General features: G+C 44.8%; 1 protein-coding gene across 3 annotated transcripts; it reads right to left on the bottom strand.

Moving 5' to 3' along the window:
• Nucleotides 1–11,148: 11,148 nt before the first annotated feature.
• Nucleotides 11,149–16,461, bottom strand: Akap5 (A-kinase anchoring protein 5). 3 transcript variants are annotated; one of them, XM_051196029.1, is made up of 3 exons: nt 15,341–15,453; nt 12,712–14,047; nt 11,149–12,666 (listed from the first exon to the last, which is right to left on the bottom strand). In XM_051196029.1, the coding sequence occupies exons 2-3, from the start codon at nt 13,816–13,818 to the stop codon at nt 11,944–11,946; spliced, it is 1,830 nt and encodes a 609-aa protein (XP_051051986.1). In that variant the 5' UTR covers nt 13,819–14,047; nt 15,341–15,453; the 3' UTR covers nt 11,149–11,943. The 3 variants fall into 3 exon arrangements, with proteins under 3 accessions (XP_051051986.1, XP_051051985.1, XP_051051984.1); XM_051196028.1 differs by lacking the exon at nt 15,341–15,453 and adding an exon at nt 16,326–16,461 and having other exon boundaries at nt 11,149–14,047; XM_051196027.1 differs by having other exon boundaries at nt 11,149–14,047.
• Nucleotides 16,462–22,201: the final 5,740 nt, after the last annotated feature.

The following is a 22,201-nucleotide window of genomic DNA, read 5'->3' as shown; positions in this document are numbered from 1 at the left end:
AATTAGGCTGAAGTGGGAGGACCGGCTTCATGGAGAGCAGCCTGAGCAAGGAGACCTTGTCTCAGAAACAAAACAACCAAAAGCATCTTCACACACACCCAGAGTAGGGAATGGGAGTGTGGCTCAGCAGAGGGCTTGCCTACCACACACAAGGCCTTGAGTGCAATCCTGCAAAATAATATATGCTAAAACACATCCCATAGCTCAGCCAACACAACATTAACTGACTAAAAACTATCTTCGCCGTGAGGATGGTTGGCAATGTGGAGATGTTTGGGGTAATTATGCCTGCATGGAGGGCATGATAAGATTGCTATTGACATCTAGTGGGTGGAGAACAATGAGATTGCTGAACATGTCATAAAAGGGGGCATGTCTTGCTGGGCAGTGGTGGCACACGCCTTTAATCCCAGCACTCAGGAGGCACAGACCGATAGATCTCTGTGAGTTTGAGGCCAGCGTGGTCTACAGAGACAGTTCCAGGACAGGCTCCAAAGCTACAGAGAGACCCTGTCTCAACAGAACAACAAAAAGAGGGTATCTCCCATTCCTGCCTCACTCAGTTACCCACTCCAGGTGTCAGTAGAGTTGTGGTCATTAGCCCTGGTCTAAAAGCTTTAAATCTGTGATTGGGATTTCTATCTAGTCATTTTGGAGTTATTACCTACCCAATGGAATGTATGATGTTTGTCCCAAAGTCAGTTCTGTTTGCACAGTTCTGTTTATCACAGCTTTTTAGAAGATGTTGAATTGGATTATTAAAGTCAGAAATAGAGCTTCAGGAATGGCTTAGTAGGTAAAGTGCCATTTGACAAGCATCAGGACCCAAGTTTGTATCCCCAGAACCCACATATGAAGCCTGCACTGTTGCACACGCCTGTAACTACAGTATGTGGTGAAGTGGAGGGACGGACACAGATGGACAGGTGGATCCCTGAAGTCATTGACTCAGTGAGTGAGAAACCTTGCCTCAAAAAAAAAAAAAAAAAAAAAAAAAAAAGGATGGGAGAGCTTTGGAGGAGTGGCCCATATGAAGTCTGGTGCACACGCACCCACCCACATTGACAAGTACATACACAACACACTACAAACACAAGTCAAATCAAATCATTATTCATCAACAAAAAATCCCAGTCATTTTGTTCTATAGCACAGGTTGGCCTCGGACTCATAATCTTCTTACCGCAGCCTCCCAGGTTCTGGGGTTAGAAACATGTGCTTCCACTTTCAGGCCAAGGCAGTTTTAAATCTATTAATGTTTAAAGTAAGTAACTGTAGCTCTAAGATCCGTTAAAAGAACAATATGACTGTAGTTTGTAATTTGTGTGAATTTTAATCTGGCCAGAAGATGGCACCAGCGTTCCATAAAAGTGGGTGTTCTCAGTTTTGCTATTACTCTGCAATTCATTTGGGATTTGACAAGCTGCATCTGGACCTTCCCTAACTTTACAGTCAGTCTGTGTTAGGTGATAGTGTCTTGACATCCCTCTGCATCTGACTTACAGGACACGCATCCGCACATAAGGGCACAGTATGGTTGTAGTACTGCACAATTTTGAGGATTTTTGCATGTCATTCATAGTAAGGCCATGGGATTTTATTCCAGTGACATTGACTCTCCTACTCATGTATCAAATTCAGTTAATGTTTTCTGCCTAAGAGCTAAAATGGAGACATTGGAGAAAGTCCTACCTTGCTTGATCTTTTTCTTTCATTATTTTATTGGCATGTAATGAATATTACATACAGTGTTGGGTTTCACAGAGTCAGTTTCAAGGATATCATGTGTTTTGACCACAGTCATCCTCTCCCATTTCTTTCCCCCACTCGTTTGTCTCCCCTGGTATCCCTTTTAATTTTTTGTTGGTATGTATGTATGTATGTACGTATGTATGTATGTATGTATTTTTGAGACAGAGCCTCTCAATTATATAGCTCTGGCCATTCTGGAACTTACTACATAGACCAGAGCTACTTCAAACACAGACATCCATCCATCTCTACCTTCCATGTGCTGACAGTAAAGGCGTGTGCCACCACACCCAGCTGTCCTACCTCCTTCCGTTTATGTCACATGTATGAGAAGGAAAAGGAAGGACAAAGGCATGCATTTTTTTTTTTCAGCACCCATCTTATTTTTCGTAGTATAATCTCCAGTTACATCCATTTTCTGACAAACGACTCTTTCATTCTTATGGCTGAATGAAACTTATGTGTATGTTTTCCATGTCTTCTTTATTGATGGACACCTAGGACCCTAACTTGGCTATTGTGAATTGTGCTGTAACAAGCATGGATGTGGCAGTATCTCTGTGGCTTGTTGATGCGGAATTACTCAGGTGTGTACCCAGAAGAGGCACAACTAGGAAACAGAGCCAAGAACTGGCAGGTAGGATTGCATGAGATTAAGACTGTCTACACACCCAGGTGTAGCTTTGCACCCCTTTAATTCCAGGCAGAGTCAGGCGGATCTCTGTGAGTTTGAGGCCAGAGTGGTTTACAGAGCTAGTTCCAGGACAGCCAGGGCTATATAGAGAGACCCTGTTTCAAAAACACAGGCAGAGCACAGCTCCTGTAGCAAAGGAAAAAGAGTAAATGGCAACCTACAGAAGGGGAGAAGAACTTTACTGTCTGTGTATCTGACAGGATTGCTATCTAGAATATATAAAGAACTCAAAAAGCTAAACACAGGCTTACTCAAAACAACCCAAGCAATCCAGTTGCCAAATGGGCTAAAGAGCCCATTCTCAGAAGATGAAATACAAAGGGCTAGTAAACGTGTTCAAAAGTTCTTGATATTCTTAGCCACCACCGAGGAAGAATTAAAGCCACGTTGAGACTCCATCTCTCCACAGTCAGAAGGCTACACCAAGAAAATAAGAGGCAGGAAAAGAAATCATAAACTGCCGGTGGGTACACAGATTGGCACAGCTACTGGAAATCAGTATGGAGCTTCCTAGAAGAGGCTAGAACTGGGACTGCCTGGCTTTCATCTTGCCATCTTGCCTCTCCTCTACATGCAAGCACATACGCACACACGTACACATGCACACATGCGCGTGCACACTTGCCTTTCATAACTACAGTTTCCGTTAACTGCGGGGATGCCCTTAGATTCCTTCTTTTCTCCCTTCTACCCAGGTCCCTCTTGACTAGTCTTCCCCACTCTCATCGACCGCCCTTTTTAGCTCTCCGCCCCCATCTGTCTCCAGAGTTATTGCTTGTATTTTCCTCCAGCTTTGAACTAGTGCTTAAGTTTCCATACAGCTGAGCCTTCTTGAGAAACGACCCCCATCTTCTCCCAGATAATTTTCTGCCGGTGTTTTCACAATGTTAGACCTTTCCAAGTTGAAACAATTTGGTGATATTGTATCAAAATAACAGAAAGTAACCCTCAAACTATCAAACCCATGGTGTCTGTCCCCTCCTGTCAGAAACACGAGGGAATGGCAGTGCTGTAGGGGGATTCTTTTTTTTTTTTTTTTTTTCCCTTTTACAAGTACCCATGACAGGGCCCAGTCATGGGTCCTGCCTGCCTAGGGGCACAAGTGGGTGGTATCAGACCTCAGTACCATTAGCTTACAGAATTTTTTAGAGAGGTGACATTCGCATCTATTGTCATTCTTTTTTTTTCAGTTCCTTTTTTTATGATAATATTTTTTATTTAAATTTAAAACAAGCTTGTTTTATTTGTCAATCCCAGTTCCCTCACCCTGCCTTCCTCCCCTGTCCCCATCCCAACCCCCATCCCATCCCCTTTCTGCTCCTCAGGAAGGGTGAGACCTTCCATGGGAGTCTTCAAAGTCTGTCATATCATTTGGGGCAGGGCCTAGGCCCTCCCCTATGTGTCTAGGCTGAGGGAGTTTCCCTCTATGTGGAATGGGCTCCCAAAGTCCATTCGTATACTAGGGACAAATACTGATCCACTACCAGAGGCCCCATAGACTGCCCAGTCCTCCTAACTGACACCCACATTCAGGGGGTCTGGGTCAGTCCTATGCTGGCTTCCCAGCAATCAGTCTGGTGTCCATGAGCTCCCCCTTGTTCAGGTCCACTGTTTCTGAGGGTTTCTCAAGTCTAGCCTGAGGATTCTTGTATATTCTTTGTCCCTTCTCTTCTGGGGACTAGAAGCCAATGCTTACAGGGAAGGAGGCCTAAGCAGCCAGGCCACCCTTATCCATGCAGTTGTCTGATGCTCAGCCTGCAATAAGGTCCAGGGGAGATTTGTGTGTGTCTCATACCTTTGAAGAACAAAACTTGTGAATTCAGCTCTGCCATGTTTTTCTGTGGTGAAAGCTGTAGAGTCCAAATCCTATGTAGATTAAGGTATGAAGGCAAGGGACAAAGTTCTTTAATGCACACCCAAGACCTGGAGGGAGAGGGAAAACTCAAAATTCTTCTTAGGCTAATTTTGCCCTGCATCAGCATCTCACCCGACATCTGCAGTTTCAGGTACTGTTATACAGTGGTTCCTGATTCGCTTATTTTGGGGTTGTTTTTGTTTGTTTGTTTTTTAACTTGAGTTCCCAGTCCTCTTGTCTCAATGCTTCCAGAATGCAAGGATTACAGGTGGACCCACCCCACCCAGATTAATCTTTATGAGCACACACACACACACACACACACACACACACACACACACACACACACACACAGTACTGAGCATTAAGCCCAGGGTCTTTCTCTGGGCATGCACTCTCTGGGCATGCTCTCCACATGGACACATAGTCCTTGCTGCTCCCCATTTCAGTGTTTTAAACTGAAAGAAAAAGCAGAAGACCAGAAACCCCACTCTTCAGCACCTGTGTGGATGTAGCCTGCCCTGCCGTCTATACTCAGAAGCCCCACAACGGTCAGAGATTATACTCGGTACTCGGGGAACAAAGCTCACCTATGAACGCTTTTGAGGCTGGCTGTGCAGCTGCACAGCGAGCTATGCCAGCCTTGCTCTGCTTCCTCCTGGAATTGTTTTTGTTTATTAATTTAATGGTGGCTGCAGGCTGTGTCACAGGCTTGGTTCTCCTAGTCTAAACCCTGAGATTTAAAACACTGTTACTTTGGATTTCTGCACAAATAGCAATTTTTACTATTACAGGAAATTATACTAATCTAAAAATACTCGGTATCTGCAATGGTGACTTCTTTTTGTTTTTGTTTGTTTATTTTAATGGGACTCTCTATGTGGCCCTGGGTGTCTTGGAACTGTCATGTAGACCAGGTTTGCCTTAAACTCATAGAGATCCTCCTGCCTCTGCTTGGGAAGTAAAGACATGTGCCACCACACCTGGCTGGCTAATTTTGATTGTCAACGGGATCTAAGCATGTCTGTGGGAGATTATCTGGATCAGGTTACTTGAGTAGGAAGACCCACTTTCATTATGGGCTTCGCCCTTCCATGAGCTGGGGTCCTGGACCGAATAGATAGAAGACAATTAGCTGAGAGCTTGTGTTCATCCTCTGTTTCCTGAAGGTGGACCCAGTGTGACCAGCTGCATGAAGAAGCCCATGGCTTGTACTCTCAAACCATGAACCAAAATAAATCCTGTCTCAAGTCACTTTTGCTAAGCATGTAGTCACAGCACTGAGAACACACATTCAGTGTATAAATCTAAGATTTAAAATGTGGGGTTGTGGGTCAGTTTGTAGAGTGTTTGCCTGGCATACATAAAACTTTGGGTGGATCCCCAGTGCCACATAAATGGTGTGGTGGCACACACCTATAATTCCAGCACTTGGGAAGGGAAGTAGAAGCAAGAACATCAGAAGTTCAGGCTGGAGGACTGCTCAGCTGTCAAGAGCACTCGTTGCTCTTACAGAGGACCTGGGCTTGATTCCCAGTGCTCCTAGGGAAGCTCACAACCATCTGTAACTCCAGTTCTGGGGACTTTGACACTGGCACCAGGCATGCAAGTGATGCACACATATACATGTAGGCAAAACACACACACACACACACACACACACACATTCTGTCTGGGCAGTGCTCCACTTTAGTGCTCCAGGTCCAAGGGCAATTCTACAGCTTGGCATGACCTTGTTCTGTGCTCCAAGTCCATGAAAAGCCTATCCTAGAATCTTGGCTGTTGCCAGGGGTGGACCAGAGAACTACTGATGACGGATACTGACCAGACCTTCCTTACACAAGAAGGAAGAGATGTCAGTGCAGGAGTCTGGTAGTGAAAGATTAGGGTGTGGGTTTCCAGTAGTAGAGTTCATGGTGAACATAGACAATTCCCAGATTCAGTATTCAGCATCTCCTCCCCTCAAAATAAACATTTGGGCAGTTACAAGTGACTGTGTCTACCTCAGTGTCCTCCTGCGCTCTGCAAGTCCCAGGAAAGCAGAAGTGGAAGGCTCAGGTGTGTAAGTGTTGCTGTGAAAAGTGCATGAGAAGCTTAATCCTGCCCACTAATTACATGGTCATGAGAGTCAAGATTGCTGGCAATGTGGCTTAGTGGCAGAGCACTTGCCCAGCACCCACAAGGCCCTGGGTTTGATTCCCAGCACAGTTACAAATCTATCCTGGTCCCCCCACTCCATACTCTGGCTTGGATGAGAGTTGTCTATCATCTACAGAACTTGAAAAGCTCCCTCACAAGGTGCCCTTGCTCCCACCCTTCTTCTTGAATTTATCCCATAAGTCCCAGATGAAAGCCAAGGCTAAAAGTCTTGAGTTTAGCGACAAAACAAAGGATGAGGAATCTTGCTAACATGGGGTAATTCTTTGCACCATTCTGGTTGGCTGACATTTACCGAGGCCATGCTAAGGCTGACAGTCCCAGCCCCTCCCCCCATTCCTGGATTTTCCCTCGCTGTTCGTAAAGCTTGAGCCAACTTGACTCTGTCAAGTGGGCACATGTATTTACTCCATTCCCCCAAACTAATGAAAAGCCCCCAGGAAATCAAATCGAGAGGGACATGGGCACTCTAGACTTTAGGGTTAAAGTGAGACTATAAGAAATTAGATACTTGGTGGTGAGTACAGTCTGTAAAGGGTGGTGTGCCTTTTCTATTAGGAAATTTGATTTCATGAAGCTTTATCCCCAGTGTGGTGACATTCTTGTAATCCCAGCACTCATGAGGTGCAGGCAGAGGCAGGAGGATCTTGAGTCTGGGGCCAGCATGAGCTACACAGACCCTGTGTCATATAACAAAAATAATCTTTTAAAATTCTCAAGAGCCAGGTGTTGCCAACAGCTTTAATCCCAGCGTTTGGGAAACAGAGGCAGGCGAATCTCTGTGATTTTGAGGCTAGCCTGATCTACTTAGTGAGTTCCAGAACAGCAGGACTACATAGAGAGTCCCTGCCTCAAAAAAGTAAAATAACAGCAACAGTAATAATAGTAATAATAACATACAATTCTGAAGCATGTAAAATTAGCTATGTATGTGCAGTGCTTGTGTAACATAAGGCAGTAAGTGAAGCACACAGCCAGGATCTTGAAGATGCTACCAACTTTTCAGTGGGTCCTGAGATTTGGAAAATACAGTCTCATTGCACCCAATTATTACTATTAAGTTGCAGTTAGAGAATAGCAGAGGTCAACCTAGCAGTGCATGCCAGTAGCTTCAGCACTTGGGAGGCTGAGGCAGGGGGATCACACAGATGTTCAAGGCTTGCCTGTCTCACAATATAACCAAAGCAGTCGTGGGGATACAATGAAATGAGGGTGTTAGGAAATCAAACTTGTGAAACAACCAACTAAAGTTGATATCCTGTGAATAACGTAAGCCCTTCCACACTGTGGCTCATTTATGAAACCATAGAGATTATTAACAATTTATAGAATAATATAATACAGAAAAGACAGGCTGGGCGATGGTGGCACACACCTTTAATCCCAGCACTTGGGAGGCAGAGGCAGTTGGATCTGGGATTTGAAGCTGGCCTGGTCTACAGAACAAGTTCCGGAACAGTCAAGGCTACACAGAGAAACACTGTCCAAAAATAAATAAATGAATGAATAAATGAATGAATGGATGAGTAAGTAAATAAATAAAATAAAACCCCAATCCCCCCAAAACAAACAAACAAACAAAACACCAAAACCAGAAAAGCAACTCATGCAATTGGTAAGAAATAATGAAACTTCCTTTTTGCTTGATTTGGTTTTTGGGAATAAGCATGTATCACGTACTGTGTCACTGGGCTCCAGAGCCCAAAGTTCTGATGGCATTAAATCCAGAATTGTCACTCTTGTAGTTGTACCAGCTCAGTGTTCTGTTCGCATTTCTTTGCTGGAGGTGAACTCCTTTATGCCTGGGTGGTAACGTCTGTGCACCCCTAGCAGAATGGAACTTTTTATAGAACTAAATGTTCTCATCAGTGTGATCACCACAGTTTTAGGAAGTGAATGTAATTTACCATATTCCTTTTTTTATAAAGACACAGATAAAATAAATAAGCTAATATAACATTTATTCTGTGTTAGTCAGTACATCAATTAATTCAACTTGAAAACCTTATCTCTACAGAGTATTGTTTCTTTAATATGAGCCTCTGATTCACAGGAATACTAATTTTAAGGGGAATACAAAAATGGCATTCTTATTTTGTAAGGCTCATCCTCTTAACGTTTTTACAGGCACAGAACTGGCAGGTGAGGCCTTATGCGGGCCTTTTCCTGAGCCTGGCCACAAATCAGAGTGCCGCTGTATTCAGGTCCCAGCTCCCCATTCCAGACAAAGCCACTCTTTTCACTTCCCTGTTTAGCATTTATCTTTTTGCACTGCCGTGGCTCTGCCTTTCCCCCATCCTGACTTCTGTTACCACTTCCTTCTCCCCCCCCCCCACACACCCTGCCCAGGATGGTGTGGGAGGCCCTATTATCAGGGTATAGACAGGCGGGAAGCTAATACATCTTGGATCTAATTATTCGGGGCACCTATACTTGATGTAGATTCATTCTAACAGATTTTTGTCGTCAGGGATCATTACAAAAAATTCCTTTTAAAAATGTGCAATAAAATGCAGAATGGATTGAAATTGTCAGCTCCATATAAGAAACTTTGTTACACAGTAAGACAGGAACTGGAACCTACAACTTACATGAAGTTATTTTTTTTTTTTTAAATGCAAAAATTGGCAGGCAGAAAAGTCAAATCCTGGCATAGTTAGTATTAAACTAGAAAGTAGAATACTGACTCAGGGAAGTCCACAAAAGGATCTTTTCAAACAACGGGGTTTTTAAAAACCCTGCCACAACCCCTTAAAAAATTCTCAACTATAAAAAATAAGGCAAATTGAAGCTAGACATTTGCAGATGAAATGAACTCTGGGCCACACGTAAGGGCAAGGCTGGCCCAGGGCCTTCTCACAGGTCACACACCATCTCCCTCAGAAATAACGCTGCATCTAAGACCCCACTAAATAGTAGACCAATTAAGGTCATTACCATCTTCATGCTGTCAGACCCATTGCCGTGGAGGAAAATTATGCAGACAGCGTCTCTGAAGCTCACTTCATTTGTGCCACACGCTCATTATTCTTGGAGGTGGAGGAGGTGGCAAGGAACATGATTTCTGTTGGAAAGTTCTTTTGTTTTCTGCTACCTTTACTTAAATGTTACCAGGTACTATTTTTAATATCCTAAAAAGTGCTTTGAAAAAAATGTTAAGTGAATAGTCACACACACACACACACACACCATGGCAAATGCTTATATTCTCTGTGTTGTAAGGAGTGAACAATACTTGACTCTTAAGAGGGTGAAGAGAATATATTGAAAAATTATCAAGTAGCTGATAGACCCACCCCCAGCCTTAGAAAGTTTTGAGCTCAAAAAGAAACCTGATCCTAACTGATAAATGCTCATTAAAGGCAAATTTCAATTAAAATTAATGTGAGAGATTAATGATGGCTAAATTGATGCCTTTAAACTGGTCAGTTTAAGCCCAAAGGGGTATAAATTGAGTGAGAATCTTCATATTTTGCATAGAAGGTCAAACTGCTGGAAATATATCTTATCATAATAAAATATGGTAATTTCCAAGCCATCCCTCTGGTTCCTGCTTATTTTTGTAACAAAAGAACAGTTTGGATCACCCTAAACTTCCCTATGATTTAGCCATATAGCAGCTATGCAATACACTGATGAATTTCTGTATTCTATTTCCAGACGGTAACTCTATTTAAGTGCCTAGGAAAGCCAGAGAAACCAATTAAGAATGAATGAGAATATATTTTTTGGTAAAAACAATCAGTCATAATGCATTCTAATGAGAGGTGTATTTATCAAACAGCAGTATAGGGAATACACACATGCACACACACATACACCCCTCTCCAAAACTTGAAACTTGGGGCTACCTTCTTACCTCCAAATTACATATTTACTTTCTGTTTTTCAAAATTCCCTAATCCAAAATACCGTAAGTAATTGCTAAGTGTTGTGTCTCTTATAGCTTTTTCTTATTCATGAGATTATCAGAAACTTTAATGCAAGTATATTGGCTTGGAGCCATTCTTATAGTAAACAAACAGATACAGGATTACTTAAAATACTGCAAAGCGCACCAACCTTAATCAGGTATTTAAAACTGTTCACTTTAAACATATTTGCTGGTAGCTATACAAGTCTTTTAGCACCATACACAGTGGGTTAAAGTATTCTCTCAAAGATGACTTAGAAGTGATTTTGTGTCTAAAAGGTACACAATTAAAAGAAATTTATTGGGAGGGGGGTCATGTGTTTTTATCTGGCTAAATTTAAAACATGAAGACAGGCAAGCCTGCAGAAAATAGCTTCACATTCCAGCTAAGAATCTTGCTAAACATCCATCATTTGGTTAAATTCCAAAGCCACATTAGTTACTTCTGTAAGTGATTACAATATGTATATTTACAAAATGAAAGTATAGGAAAAAAGCAATGTATGCATATGCAGTCCATAAACAGTGTATATGCAGAGCCGAACGAAAACCATTGGTGTCTGTGCCTCCAGATGCTCTTCAACAGCCATCATACCATCTGTCCAGCCTCTGTTGTAACAAGTAGTAACATCATCACTTAGGTTAGATAGTGGGGTGGGGGTGCTGTACAATATGAACCCTAACCCGTGGGGTTGGGAAGTATGTTATAGGATCATGGCTAGACACAACAACAACAAAAAAAAAAAAAAAAAAAAAAAAAAAAAAAAACATTGGTGTTGAAAAGTCTATGCTTTAGCATGAATTATGACTTTTTATTCAGCGGTATACATAGTTCATGTTTGGTGAAGAGGAAACATTTTCACAAGAATATTATGGTTTTCCTGGACCTTCAGAAGTCGCTCTACTAAGGGAATCCTTTGTTATCTAGGAAGTTTGCCTTCTGGATGAAAAATACTATTCCCTTTATGTATTTGTTTCTAAACGTCTCAGCAGATAGGTCCGCACAGAGATGGCTATGTACACGTTTTCTGGGCAGAAGGAAGAGAAGAAAAAGCACTCACACACTTGTTAACTACTTGCCTGGCTGAAGGAACTTGTGAATGGCTTTTGTAAGGAACCTGTGCGGGACTAGATATCAGCTTACCTGATTCACCATTAGAACCACAGGAAAAACATACTGTAAAAGAAAAACGAAGGCAGTGTTCGCCTATATACAGGGTTGAACCATCAGGAAAGACCCAGACTTCATGGCATTAGGGAACAGCAAGGGGCATACAGCATGCCGAGTGCTCGATAAGTGGTCTTCCTCAACACACCGAGCTCGTCATTTGTCGTTTCTGCATGTCACTGCACCTTGTGACCTGTGCTGACTCCCTCCAGCCCAGAAGTGACCGTGTTTCCGATTAGTTTTATAAACTTTATTCATTCTTGAGCACTTCTGGGCTGGAGTTGCACCTTTAAATCCCACAGATGACAAGCCTTTCATTTATGACTGAGAAAGAAGTGCCACAAACGTATGAAAGAATTCATCTTCGAGTTGTTTCCTTCCTTTCCCATGATCTGGAGATGAAGTCACTGTAACAGAGTATTTATTTTATTATCCTCGGAAACCATTTCATTAACCAGCTGTTCTACAGACAACTGGATAGCATTCTTGACGAGAGAAGAGGCTGTTTCTATTAAGAGTGTTTCATATTGTTCTGAAGTTCTCCCTTCGAAATCACTATCATTAGCAAAAACCCCTACTTGCTCATTTTCCATTGACATTAGGAATTGCTTAGGGACATTTTTAGATTTCTTAACATCAAATTCACTGATCTCAGTGTCTGTAATGATAATAGCAATTGGCTCCATTCTTTTGCTTTCTTCTGATTTGGGTTTCTCTGCATCAATTCCATTTTCTTTCAGATCTGGTGCCTGGCTCCGTGCAGCTTCCTCTGCCTGGCTCCGTGCAGCTTCCTCTGCCTGGCTCAGTTTACCTTCTTCCACCTGGGCCACAGCGGCTTCCTCTGCCTGGGCCACTGCAGTTTCCTCCACCTGGGCCACGGTGACCTCCTCTGTCTGGGCCATGGTGGCTTCCTCTGCCTGACTCAGTTTACCTTCCTCCACCTGGGCCATTGGGGCTTCCTCCACCTGGGTCACTGTGGTTACCTCTGCCTGCCTCAGTTTACCTTCCTCCACCACTGCAGTTTCCTTCACCTGGGCCACAGTGGCCTCCTCCGCCCGGGCCGCTGCAGTTTCCTTCACCTGGGCCACGGTGGCCTCCTCCGCCCGGGCCGCTGCAGTTTCCTTCACCTGGGCCACGGTGGCCTCCTCCGCCCGGGCCGCTGCAGTCTTCACCTGGGCCACGGTGGCCTCCTCCGCCCGGGCCGCTGCAGTTTCCTTCACCTGGGCCACGGTGGCCTCCTCTGCCCGGGCCACAGCGGCTTCCTCTGTCTGGGCCATAGCAACTTCCTCTGTCTGGGCCACTGCGCTCTTGTCTGCCTGGCTGACAGCAGCTTCCTCTGCTTGGCTCAATGTAGTTTCTTGAGCCTGGCTCAGCGCAGTTTCTCCGGATTTCTTTTCCTCAGCTGCACTTCTGTCATCTTTCCTACTTGGTGCACTTTCTTGGGTGCCGCCACTGGGTTCTTCCACACCGCGTTGATAAGCAGTTGCTTGTGAGGCAGGAACATCAGAAGCCGCTGGACGGGAGCTGTCTGCTTCTGGACTTGCTTGCTTCTCTTGCACACTTGGCTTTTCCTTAATCCCTTTAGTTTCCTTTTCCAGCACTGGAGTTCCCATCTGAATAGCAGAAGCCTCATTTTCTAATTCCAGTTCTACGGAAATCACATTCTCTCTAGATGTGATGCTGTTGCTGACATGGGATTCTTGGGCCTCCTTACCGCCTTCCACCAACCCGCTTTCCTGTGGGCCCTGGGTGGACTTAGCCTGGTCAGCCGACTGGGTCTGGGTTTTTATCTCTAAGTCGTCGGCCCCTCCCTGGACTCTGAGGTTGTAGTCTGAGTCGTCTGTGAGTTTAGAGGGATGACTTCTCTTTGTCCCTCTTGAGAATCTTATGCAAGGAATCCTGAGTCTGGATTTTGCCTTTTTCTTAGGAAAAGCCTTGTCCTCGGGCTGCCCTTCAGCCTCAGATGGCTTCTGCTTCTCCGAAGACCCTGACCTTTTCCTGTGTGTGACAAGGCGTTTGATGGAGGCCCAGGCCCCCGCTGGCTGTGGCTGGTCAGAAGCTCCGGCTTCTGGGGGATGCTTCTTTGTCACCCCAGCAGTCTTGGAAGCAGCTTTAGGCTTCATTTTGTTTGCTTTCTTCCTTCTCTTGAAGCAAAGAGTGGCTGTTTTTCTCTGCTGCCTCTCTTCCTGAGGACAAACAGCTACTGGCCCCTTCTCATCCTTAGTTTCTATCTGAATCTCAGAAACTCTGCTCTCCATTTTTACACTACACTCTTTCATCCTCTGGGAAGTGTCTTCTCTCTTCCTCTTGAAGCCTTTTGTGACAAAAAGATCACACCAGGTGGAATTTCTCCCGGGTGCCCGCCCTGTTTCCACTCCACAGTTGTTTCTATGGCCCTTTCAGGACATAGCTGCCTTGTTTATCTGTTGCTTATGATTTCTTCCTTTAACTTCTCCTTTGAATGAAAGCTCTTTCCTGGATAAAATTCTCCTTTATTCAAAGACCAACCTGATAAGAGAAAAAAGTGGGGTTATATTTCATCATGGGCCTATTATTTTTAATATAAACTTACATCATATGGGGCATATGTCCTGTGGGGGCCTATGTCCTGCAAGACATACCAAAACAACCATGGCTACAAAATGAGTCTTGCTTTTGCCCTAGCCAAAGAGCTTCCTGTGCGAACCCATTTTGTTCTATTATTTTTTGACAAAACTTTGTTTGTGGTCACTCTGCAAGAGTGCCCTGGCCCTTAATTGACTTCTCCATGAATTGTCGTGGCCTCTCATAAAAAGTTTAACAAGCAACAACAACTAAACCTCAGAGAGCAGGGTGATAGGGCAGCTGGACTCCCTTCTCATCACATAGTAAAGAACTATGGCACTGCTAGGGACTTAGGAGATGATTCAAGATTAATCAAGTACGGCCCAATGACAAAATTGAGCTCCCAAGTGGGCAGTGGGCTTGCAGAAAGCCTTAGGCTTGATGAGGTCCTAGCCAGAGTTAGAAGTAGAAATTCTGACTCTCTGGTGTTCTTTCTATTGTAGCATACGGTTTCCGTTCTAAAAATGTACATTCCATCAAGGAGGTGCTATTTTCCATACACACTCTCAGAAAAACCCAGCATTGCTGTCATTCTCCCATCTAAAGTTGTTGTGTAACTTTGACATTTTCACCGGTGTCTGCCACTCACACTTTCCCACTGTAACTGCACACAGCTGGGGGTTAGTGAGGTAAAAGCCAACACTGGTTGTGCAATTCGTATGTACACGGCGGTGCTAAGCACTTTCACATACATCTCTAACCTGCACCACAGGATCCCAGCGTGAGGAGGTGGTGAGCTCTCCATCTGCAGTCAAGCAAGCAGTCTGCCTGAGATTACAAAGCTAGTCAGCCACAGTGCTCAGGTTTAACCCGAGACTGCCTGCTTCTGAAGCCTGTGCTCTGACTTCCATCTGAGGCTGGTTTTGGGGGTGCACGAGGCAATGCCAGCATGTGGGAGGTGGAGGCAGGAGAACCGATCAAGGTCATCCACAGCCATATAGTGTATCTGAAGCCAGCACTGGCTACATGAGACTGTCTCAAGATGGAAGAGTGTGTAAAGCTAAGCTGTGGGTCTGGGCATGCACCTCAGTAATAGACCACTGGCCTAGCATGCTACAAGGTCTGGGATTTGATCCCCAGTACTAAAACACACACACACACACACACACACACACACACACACACACACACCCCCCAACCAAAAAAACCAATCTACAGAAGGGAATGGCTCAAAGATTGGGGACATAAAGTGCTTACCCAACAATTCTATGGATTTTAGTTGGTAGACATCCTAAGTTAGGCAAATTATTCTGCTTGCATGTAAATTCTTTACTGGACTTTCATTTGGGTACCGGCTTCTAATTCTCTGTAGAACCCTGAAAAATCATTTTAAGATATAAGGAGATTTTCTTTTTAAAAGCTAGGTATTGTACGTTTCATGTTCCTACACAGAAACATAAAATTCTAGAATAATGATGAAACCAAAAACCATTTACAGTGTCTTCTCACACACCCTTTATCAGCACTAGAACCATCAGTGTTAATGTCTCCAAGCCTAAGCGAGCATTCCTTCTAAGCTATCAATAGAAGAAATATTCAAATGCGTTTATTCCGGAAAGTATCTGAAACTGACCTGAATGGCCCAGATGTTCGCACAAGAGGCTTCTTCGAATGTACATCACTGTAGAAATAACACCCCAACAAGTGTATCTGAGGCAGGGAAAGGATGCCGGCAGCAGGCGTTAAAACTTTGCAGACTGTTAAGACTGCAAACGATCTGCCTTTACCTTTGAGAGGAGCTTGATCACCTTGGAAACCTTAATGTCCCTGCTGTCCTTCGCTGGCAGAATCTCATGTCTAAGGCCACAGAAAACAACCACAACCGTCTTCCCCTCTTGAGTAGCAAAGAGCAATCACTATCTAAGCCGAGCAAGCAACCTTTCCCAGCACCAGGCACGAACCGCGAAGCTTCCTCCTGGAAGAAGGACTCTATCCAGGCTTTGACGCCCCTGTGGCAGAAGACCGGGCTCAGGATAAAATGCTCAGAAAGGAAAATACCGGGGGTGTGGAACAGACTGCCCGAAGCTTCCAGCTATCTGCAGAATTATCATAGACTGGAGCCGAAAATCACAGTTCCCCCAAAAAGCCTTGAAGAAGGAAAAGGTCTGGGTAGCCGGTGCCAAGGCACCAGCTGCAGCGCGTGCGAAGCGAGAGGGAGGCAGAACTGCCCAGGGTCACCCACCTGGAGACGCTTGAGGACCAGCGACCTTGCAGTCCGCGCCCCTTGTGTCTGGTGACCCGGACCCCGGATCTGCCGCCGTCACCTTCCCACCAGGGGCTCAGTGTCCCCGATCCTGACCCAGAGACTCTCGTCCTGCCTCTACTTACCCAGAACGTCACAGTCTCTGCTCAGCCCTGCTCCCCAGGTCGAGGCGCACGGGCCCAAACAAGAAGCTCCGGAGGCCGCGGAGCGCGCAGCCCTCTGCAGAGGGACCGCAGCCGCGCGCCCCCTCCCCAGTGCAGAGAGAGACAGCTGGTAGCGCCAATGCAAACGGAGCAGTGAGGCGGGGCTAGGGCCGGGGGCGGGGCGAAGTCAGCCAGCCACCTGCCAGCAGACTGCCCTGCCTCCTGAGAGAGACCTTCGTGCTCCCGCCCCGCACGCTTCCCCGCTGCATAATGACATCAGGGTCTGGGGTAGAGGGGCCAGTAAGGCAGAGCAGAAGAGGGTAGATGGCCCTCATTTCCTGAGACGCACAGCTACAAATTATAAGGCGTCCACCATAAATTCCCCTCCAACATTAAAGACAAGGTAGACAGCATATCTTCAAAGAAAAACTGATGAGGTTGGAAAAGATGGCTCAGTGGTGAGCAGCACGTATTTCCTCTTCCAGGGGATCCGAGATCGATCCCCAGTACCCACATCAGGCGGTTCACAAACACCTGTAACCAACTCTACAGTGATATTTTGCTTCTGTGGGAAAAAACATTCACGTGCCGGTCCTCCCCCCCCATAACTAAAAATAAAATTAAAAAAAGTAAGATTCATAACCGTACAGAGTCATAAGGGGTCATCTTGAAAAAAAATTGTTTTTGAGACAGGGTCTCACTGTATAACTCTGACCCACCTGGAACTCACTAAGCACACCAGGATAGCACCCATCCTATGAGATCCACCCACCTCTGCCTCTGGAGCCACACCTGGCTAGAGAAGGTTATGCTTATGGTCAGAAACAGAAACAAAGACAATGTTGTCAAACAGGACCCCAGAACTGCAGAGGCCAAGCTGAGATCTGCTGGAGGGATGTGGCTATCTACATCGACAGACCACAGGTGGGGAGCGCACAGAACATGGCCCCCCTAACATCTCACATCAGAAGCGTGGGTGGATTACTGCTTCCTCTAGCATCCCCTGGGGCTGCACACCTTGTTCCTCTCAAGCCAGGACAGAGATAAAGGGCACTCACCATTCCAGTCCCATTCGGAGCAAAGGATGCTGGCGTAATAGTACACACTCTGGAGCAGGTGGGTGTCGCATAGGGTGAAGAATATTATAAGTACATTTCTGTGCACAAAGGGCGTGGCTTCTACAGCCCAGGGCCAGTGGCTTGGGTTTTTGAGAGCCTCAGCTAAGGTCCTGTAAATGACATCCCAGCCTCCTCCAAGGCTTTTCCTAGCACAGAGCTCAGGAGCCCCAGTAATGTGGAAGAACAAGACCCCCTTCCCCTTTCATGAGTGGACCATGGTCTCTGGGAGGGTTAATCTCAGACTTCCACTTGGGGATGGTTTTTCTAGGGATATGGTTTCCCTTCCTAAGTAAGTCTAGACTTATTCCACCAAGACTTGATAAGGCACAAACTCTCAGGACACAAAACTGATAGGATTCTAAGTCTGTAGATTAAAAAGTAGTGATAAGAACTGTCAATCAGGAAACCCAGATACAGTCAAGCTGTAAGAGTTAGAAGGAGGGAGCTGCAGGGATGCTCAGAGGTTAAGAGGTCTTCCTGATTGGCAGAGGATCAGAGTTCAATTCCCAGCACATTTCAGGTCACTCCCAACTGCCTTCAACTCCAGCTCCAGGGGATCATACACCTTCTTTTGGCCTCTACAGGTACATGAGTGCATGTGCCCTGCCCCCAACACTCCCCCCCCCAATTGGCCTAGGGGACTAAAGATGTTGCTCAGTTTGTACAGTATTTGCCTGGAGTTCACAAAGTCTGGGATTTGGACATGGTGACACATGCCTGTGATCTCAGCACTTAGGAGGGAGATATAGTAGGATGAGACTTTCAAAGCCATTGTTGGCCACATAAGGAGTCTAAGGCCAGTCTAGGCTACATGAGACCCTGTCTCAAAAAACAAAATGAACTTGGTTTACCCTTGTTCACCCAGCAAACATGGGTGGGTGAAAATAGTCTTTTTATCCCCTGGTAGGTTATATGTTAACCTTGCTTCTAGCTGTTTTGAACTTGAAATAAGCTGGAAGAAATACACCACTCAAGCAGCAGAGGTGCTGTGACGAAAGGTTCCTCAGATCCTGCAGATCTGGGAGCTGGCAGTCACTTTAGGAAGAGAAGAAAAAGCAGGATGATTCAGATGAGGATGAGAAGCATAGCTATGTTATTAGAAAGCACATGAAGCCAACCAAGTGTGGCTGTGCAATCCCAGGACTTGAGTAGCTGAAGCAGGAGGATGGCAAGTCCCTAGCCAGGCTATGTTACATAGCAAAACTCACTTAAGAAAAAAAAAAAAAAAAAAAAAAAAAAAAAAAAAAGCATTGGGAGATGAGAGATGCAGGTTGAAACACCAGCAATTAAGAGCAACTAAGAACTTGTAGCTCTCCTACTTGCTTTGTTATTAAAAAAGCAGCTGAGCATGGTCTAAGAGGTAGATTTATCATCCATTCTAAGGGAAAATACAATTTATATGATCAATAACTTATCTGGTATCTCCCTCTCTCATGCACACACACATACATACCCAGAAGAGAAAGAACATTACTATAAATAAAACACACGTTTGTGGCTTTTCTTTAGGGTATGACTAGAACTCGATGCCAGATGTTTGAACAATGCACGCCATACATCATACATGAAAGAAACCTGTCATTCCTAAACACATTTAAGTGAAAATACTGTTGAAGCTATTACTGTATTATTCCCTACTACTCTATTTGAATTATATAATTAGGAAATGAACTATAAATACCTCTGCAATCTGACAAGGAGCTATCCTCCTTACAGCTAATCTTATTAATGTCACCGATACAGTGTGCCAATAAAATAGCCTACATATGCATCTGAACAGCACTGAATTGATTAAACCATCTCTTCCCTTCTGGTTCCCATCCATACAGTCCAGGCTTGGAGCTACCCAGTCTTACCATCTTGTTAACAATTCTTTTATGTTGTTGAGCCTTTCTCAGAAAAAGCCTTCCACAGTATTTTCCTCTGGCACCATCTAATGAACCTGTGGTTCCAGATCCCGGGTGGTTTGATCTATTTGTAAGTACCTTGACAGCTGCAGGGAGCCAACACAAACCCAAGTGCCTTACTTGGCAGCACATACGCACTGCTGTCACTCTTAAATTATGTGTGTGTACAGCATCTGAGGGGCAATTATGTGTATATACATCGTCAGCATACAGCAGCTGAGGGACAATCAGGAGGTACAATCTGCTTCTCGGGAATCCTACCAGCATGGAGACAGGAGGGCCTGAAGACTGGGGACCAATGGGTCTGGAGAGAGGCTAGTTCCGTGGTGAAGGGTTAGGACCTGTGCTGGTGACACAGGTCGTCATGCACTGATGCGTCTATATGTATTTTATACATATGGCTGCAGATGTCTTATGCCTCCTTCCATTATGGAAAGAGCCTCTACTCTTGTGGCACCTTTGAGCAAAGATCCAAGAATCAGCTGCATAAAATCCTTGCCTATCAGGATTGCTCAGCAGCCACCTTTAAACTCATCTCTCCTTTAAACTTCCATACATTGCAGTTACCTCTTCCTTCTGGAGGCAAGCGGAATGGACCCAGTTTTCTGCTTTGCACAGCTTGGCAGGAGCTGCCCTGGCTTCTAAGAACTGCTGAGAGGTGGCAGAGAGCAGAGTCTCTGGAATAAGGTGACAGCAGACACCATCACTAGAACCCTGAAATACCTTTCTGTAAAACGAGATAGAAGCCTAAGTGATTACAATAAAAGTACACATTTCCACAGATGTCAGTTCTTGTCATGAAGATGGGCGTTTCACTGGCAGGGGTTAGTCGTGTGGATGCCTGTACACAAGTTGCAAAGACACATGAGAATTTCCCAGGTTTTCTAATGTTGTCTACTTACCGTTATGTTATTTATTTACTTGTGGCTTTGTTGATTAAACCCTGGGCCTTACACATGCCAGGCAAGCACTCCCCCAATGAGCTCAAGCCCTATGCTACATTATTTGCAATAGTAAAAACCACAGGGCTGGAGAGATGATTCAGCAGTTAAGAGTGTTTGTTGCTATCCTATATAGACTGGAGTTAGGATCCTAACTGCCATGTCAGGCAGCTCACAAATACCTCTAACTCCAGTTCTAGGGGATCCAAATCCACTGGCTTCTATGGGCACCAGCCCACACTGACACATACACATATTAAAAAAATAAACTAAAATTCCAGTGTCTTTAAAGCCTATCATTCTGGGAGGCAGAGGCAGGAGGATCTCTGTGAGTTCAAAGCCAGTGTGGTCTTCATAGTGACTTCCAGGTCAGTCTGAGATATACCCTGCCCCCAAAAGACAAAAAAGAAACTTTAGGGGCTGAAGAGCTCCTCAGTGGTTAAAGTACTGATTACTCTTCCAGAACCCAAGTTAGATTCTCAGCGTCCACAGGAAGTTCACAAGCACTTATGACTCCAGCTTCAGCAAATCCAACACCCTCTTTCAGCTTCTATAGGCAGCCACATCCACATACATGAAGGTCAAATCTCCCTTCACTATATTCATTTGTCCATTATTCTTTCTGGTATTGAGGATTGGCTTCCCCAAAGTTTGTTAGTATGGAGGAAGCCTGGGTCCTTTAAGATGGTCTCCAAGTCACTGTATCTCATAAGACTGCGTCCTTTAAGATGGACTGCTACCTTCATGTTTACAAATGGATTCCTAGCAAATCTCTATAGACTATTTTGAAGCCTACCAAAAGATGCTTCATCAGGGACAGCAATGAGTACTCCAAATGTGCCAGGCACTGCACAAAGCGCCTTATAGGATGTGTTTACTTGACTTCAGAACTACCCGTGAGGAAGCAGCAACAGCACCCTTTTTTCCCATAAAGTGAGTGAAGCAATAAAGGCCAGAGGGGAGTACCATGCTAATGACTCCTTTGCCGTTCACTTCCCAATGTGCTGCCATTGTTTTTTCAGATCACAAAACTGTATCACAACACTGACGTGAGCCCATGGAATTAAGTATAACAAAAGCAAAGACACCTGGGAAAACAGAGCTGTGTTCACACCAGCAATACTTAGCTTTGGCATCAAGGGTTTGCAGCATCTGGAAGGAGCCAATGCAGGGAGAGGAAAAATAGAAGACAAGAGAAGCAAGAACATGCTAGAACTCCAAACAGACAAAAACTCACAAGACAGTGTATGGAAAAGTCGAGCGCAGGAACTTCTCAGCAGTCTAGCAAACATTTGCTAAGCCAGTGGAGCAGAGAGGCCCACCTAAAGCTTGTGTTGTCATCCTTGAGCAATCAGCACAGAAGTCTGTTACCAGAATGGATAATTAAAATGTGGTACATGCATAAAATAGAATTTTATCCAGCCACGAAGAAACAGGAAATCATGAAAATGGATCACTATATTAAGTGAGGTATCCTATGCTCACAAATGCAGCTTATTCTGTTGCATGCAGATGCTAGCCTTTAACTGTTATTTAGGTAGGAGTAAATAGGAGTAAAGGTCAGGAAACTAAAAAGGGGTCCATGAGGGAGGGGTAGGGATGACAACAGAACAAGATGGAAGGAGAATACTAAAGGGAAAAGAGGAGGAGCCAGGCAGTGGTGGCACACACCTTTAATCCCAGCACTGCACTTGGGAGGCAGAGGCAAGGCAAGCAGGAATCCGTGAGTTCGAGGCCAGCCTGGTC

This window comes from Phodopus roborovskii, unplaced genomic scaffold (genome assembly GCF_943737965.1).
Source record: "Phodopus roborovskii unplaced genomic scaffold, PHOROB, whole genome shotgun sequence".
Lineage (NCBI taxonomy): Eukaryota > Metazoa > Chordata > Mammalia > Rodentia > Cricetidae > Phodopus > Phodopus roborovskii.
The sequence above is the reverse complement of the archived record's forward strand: the minus strand, read 5'-3'. Positions and strand labels throughout refer to the sequence as shown.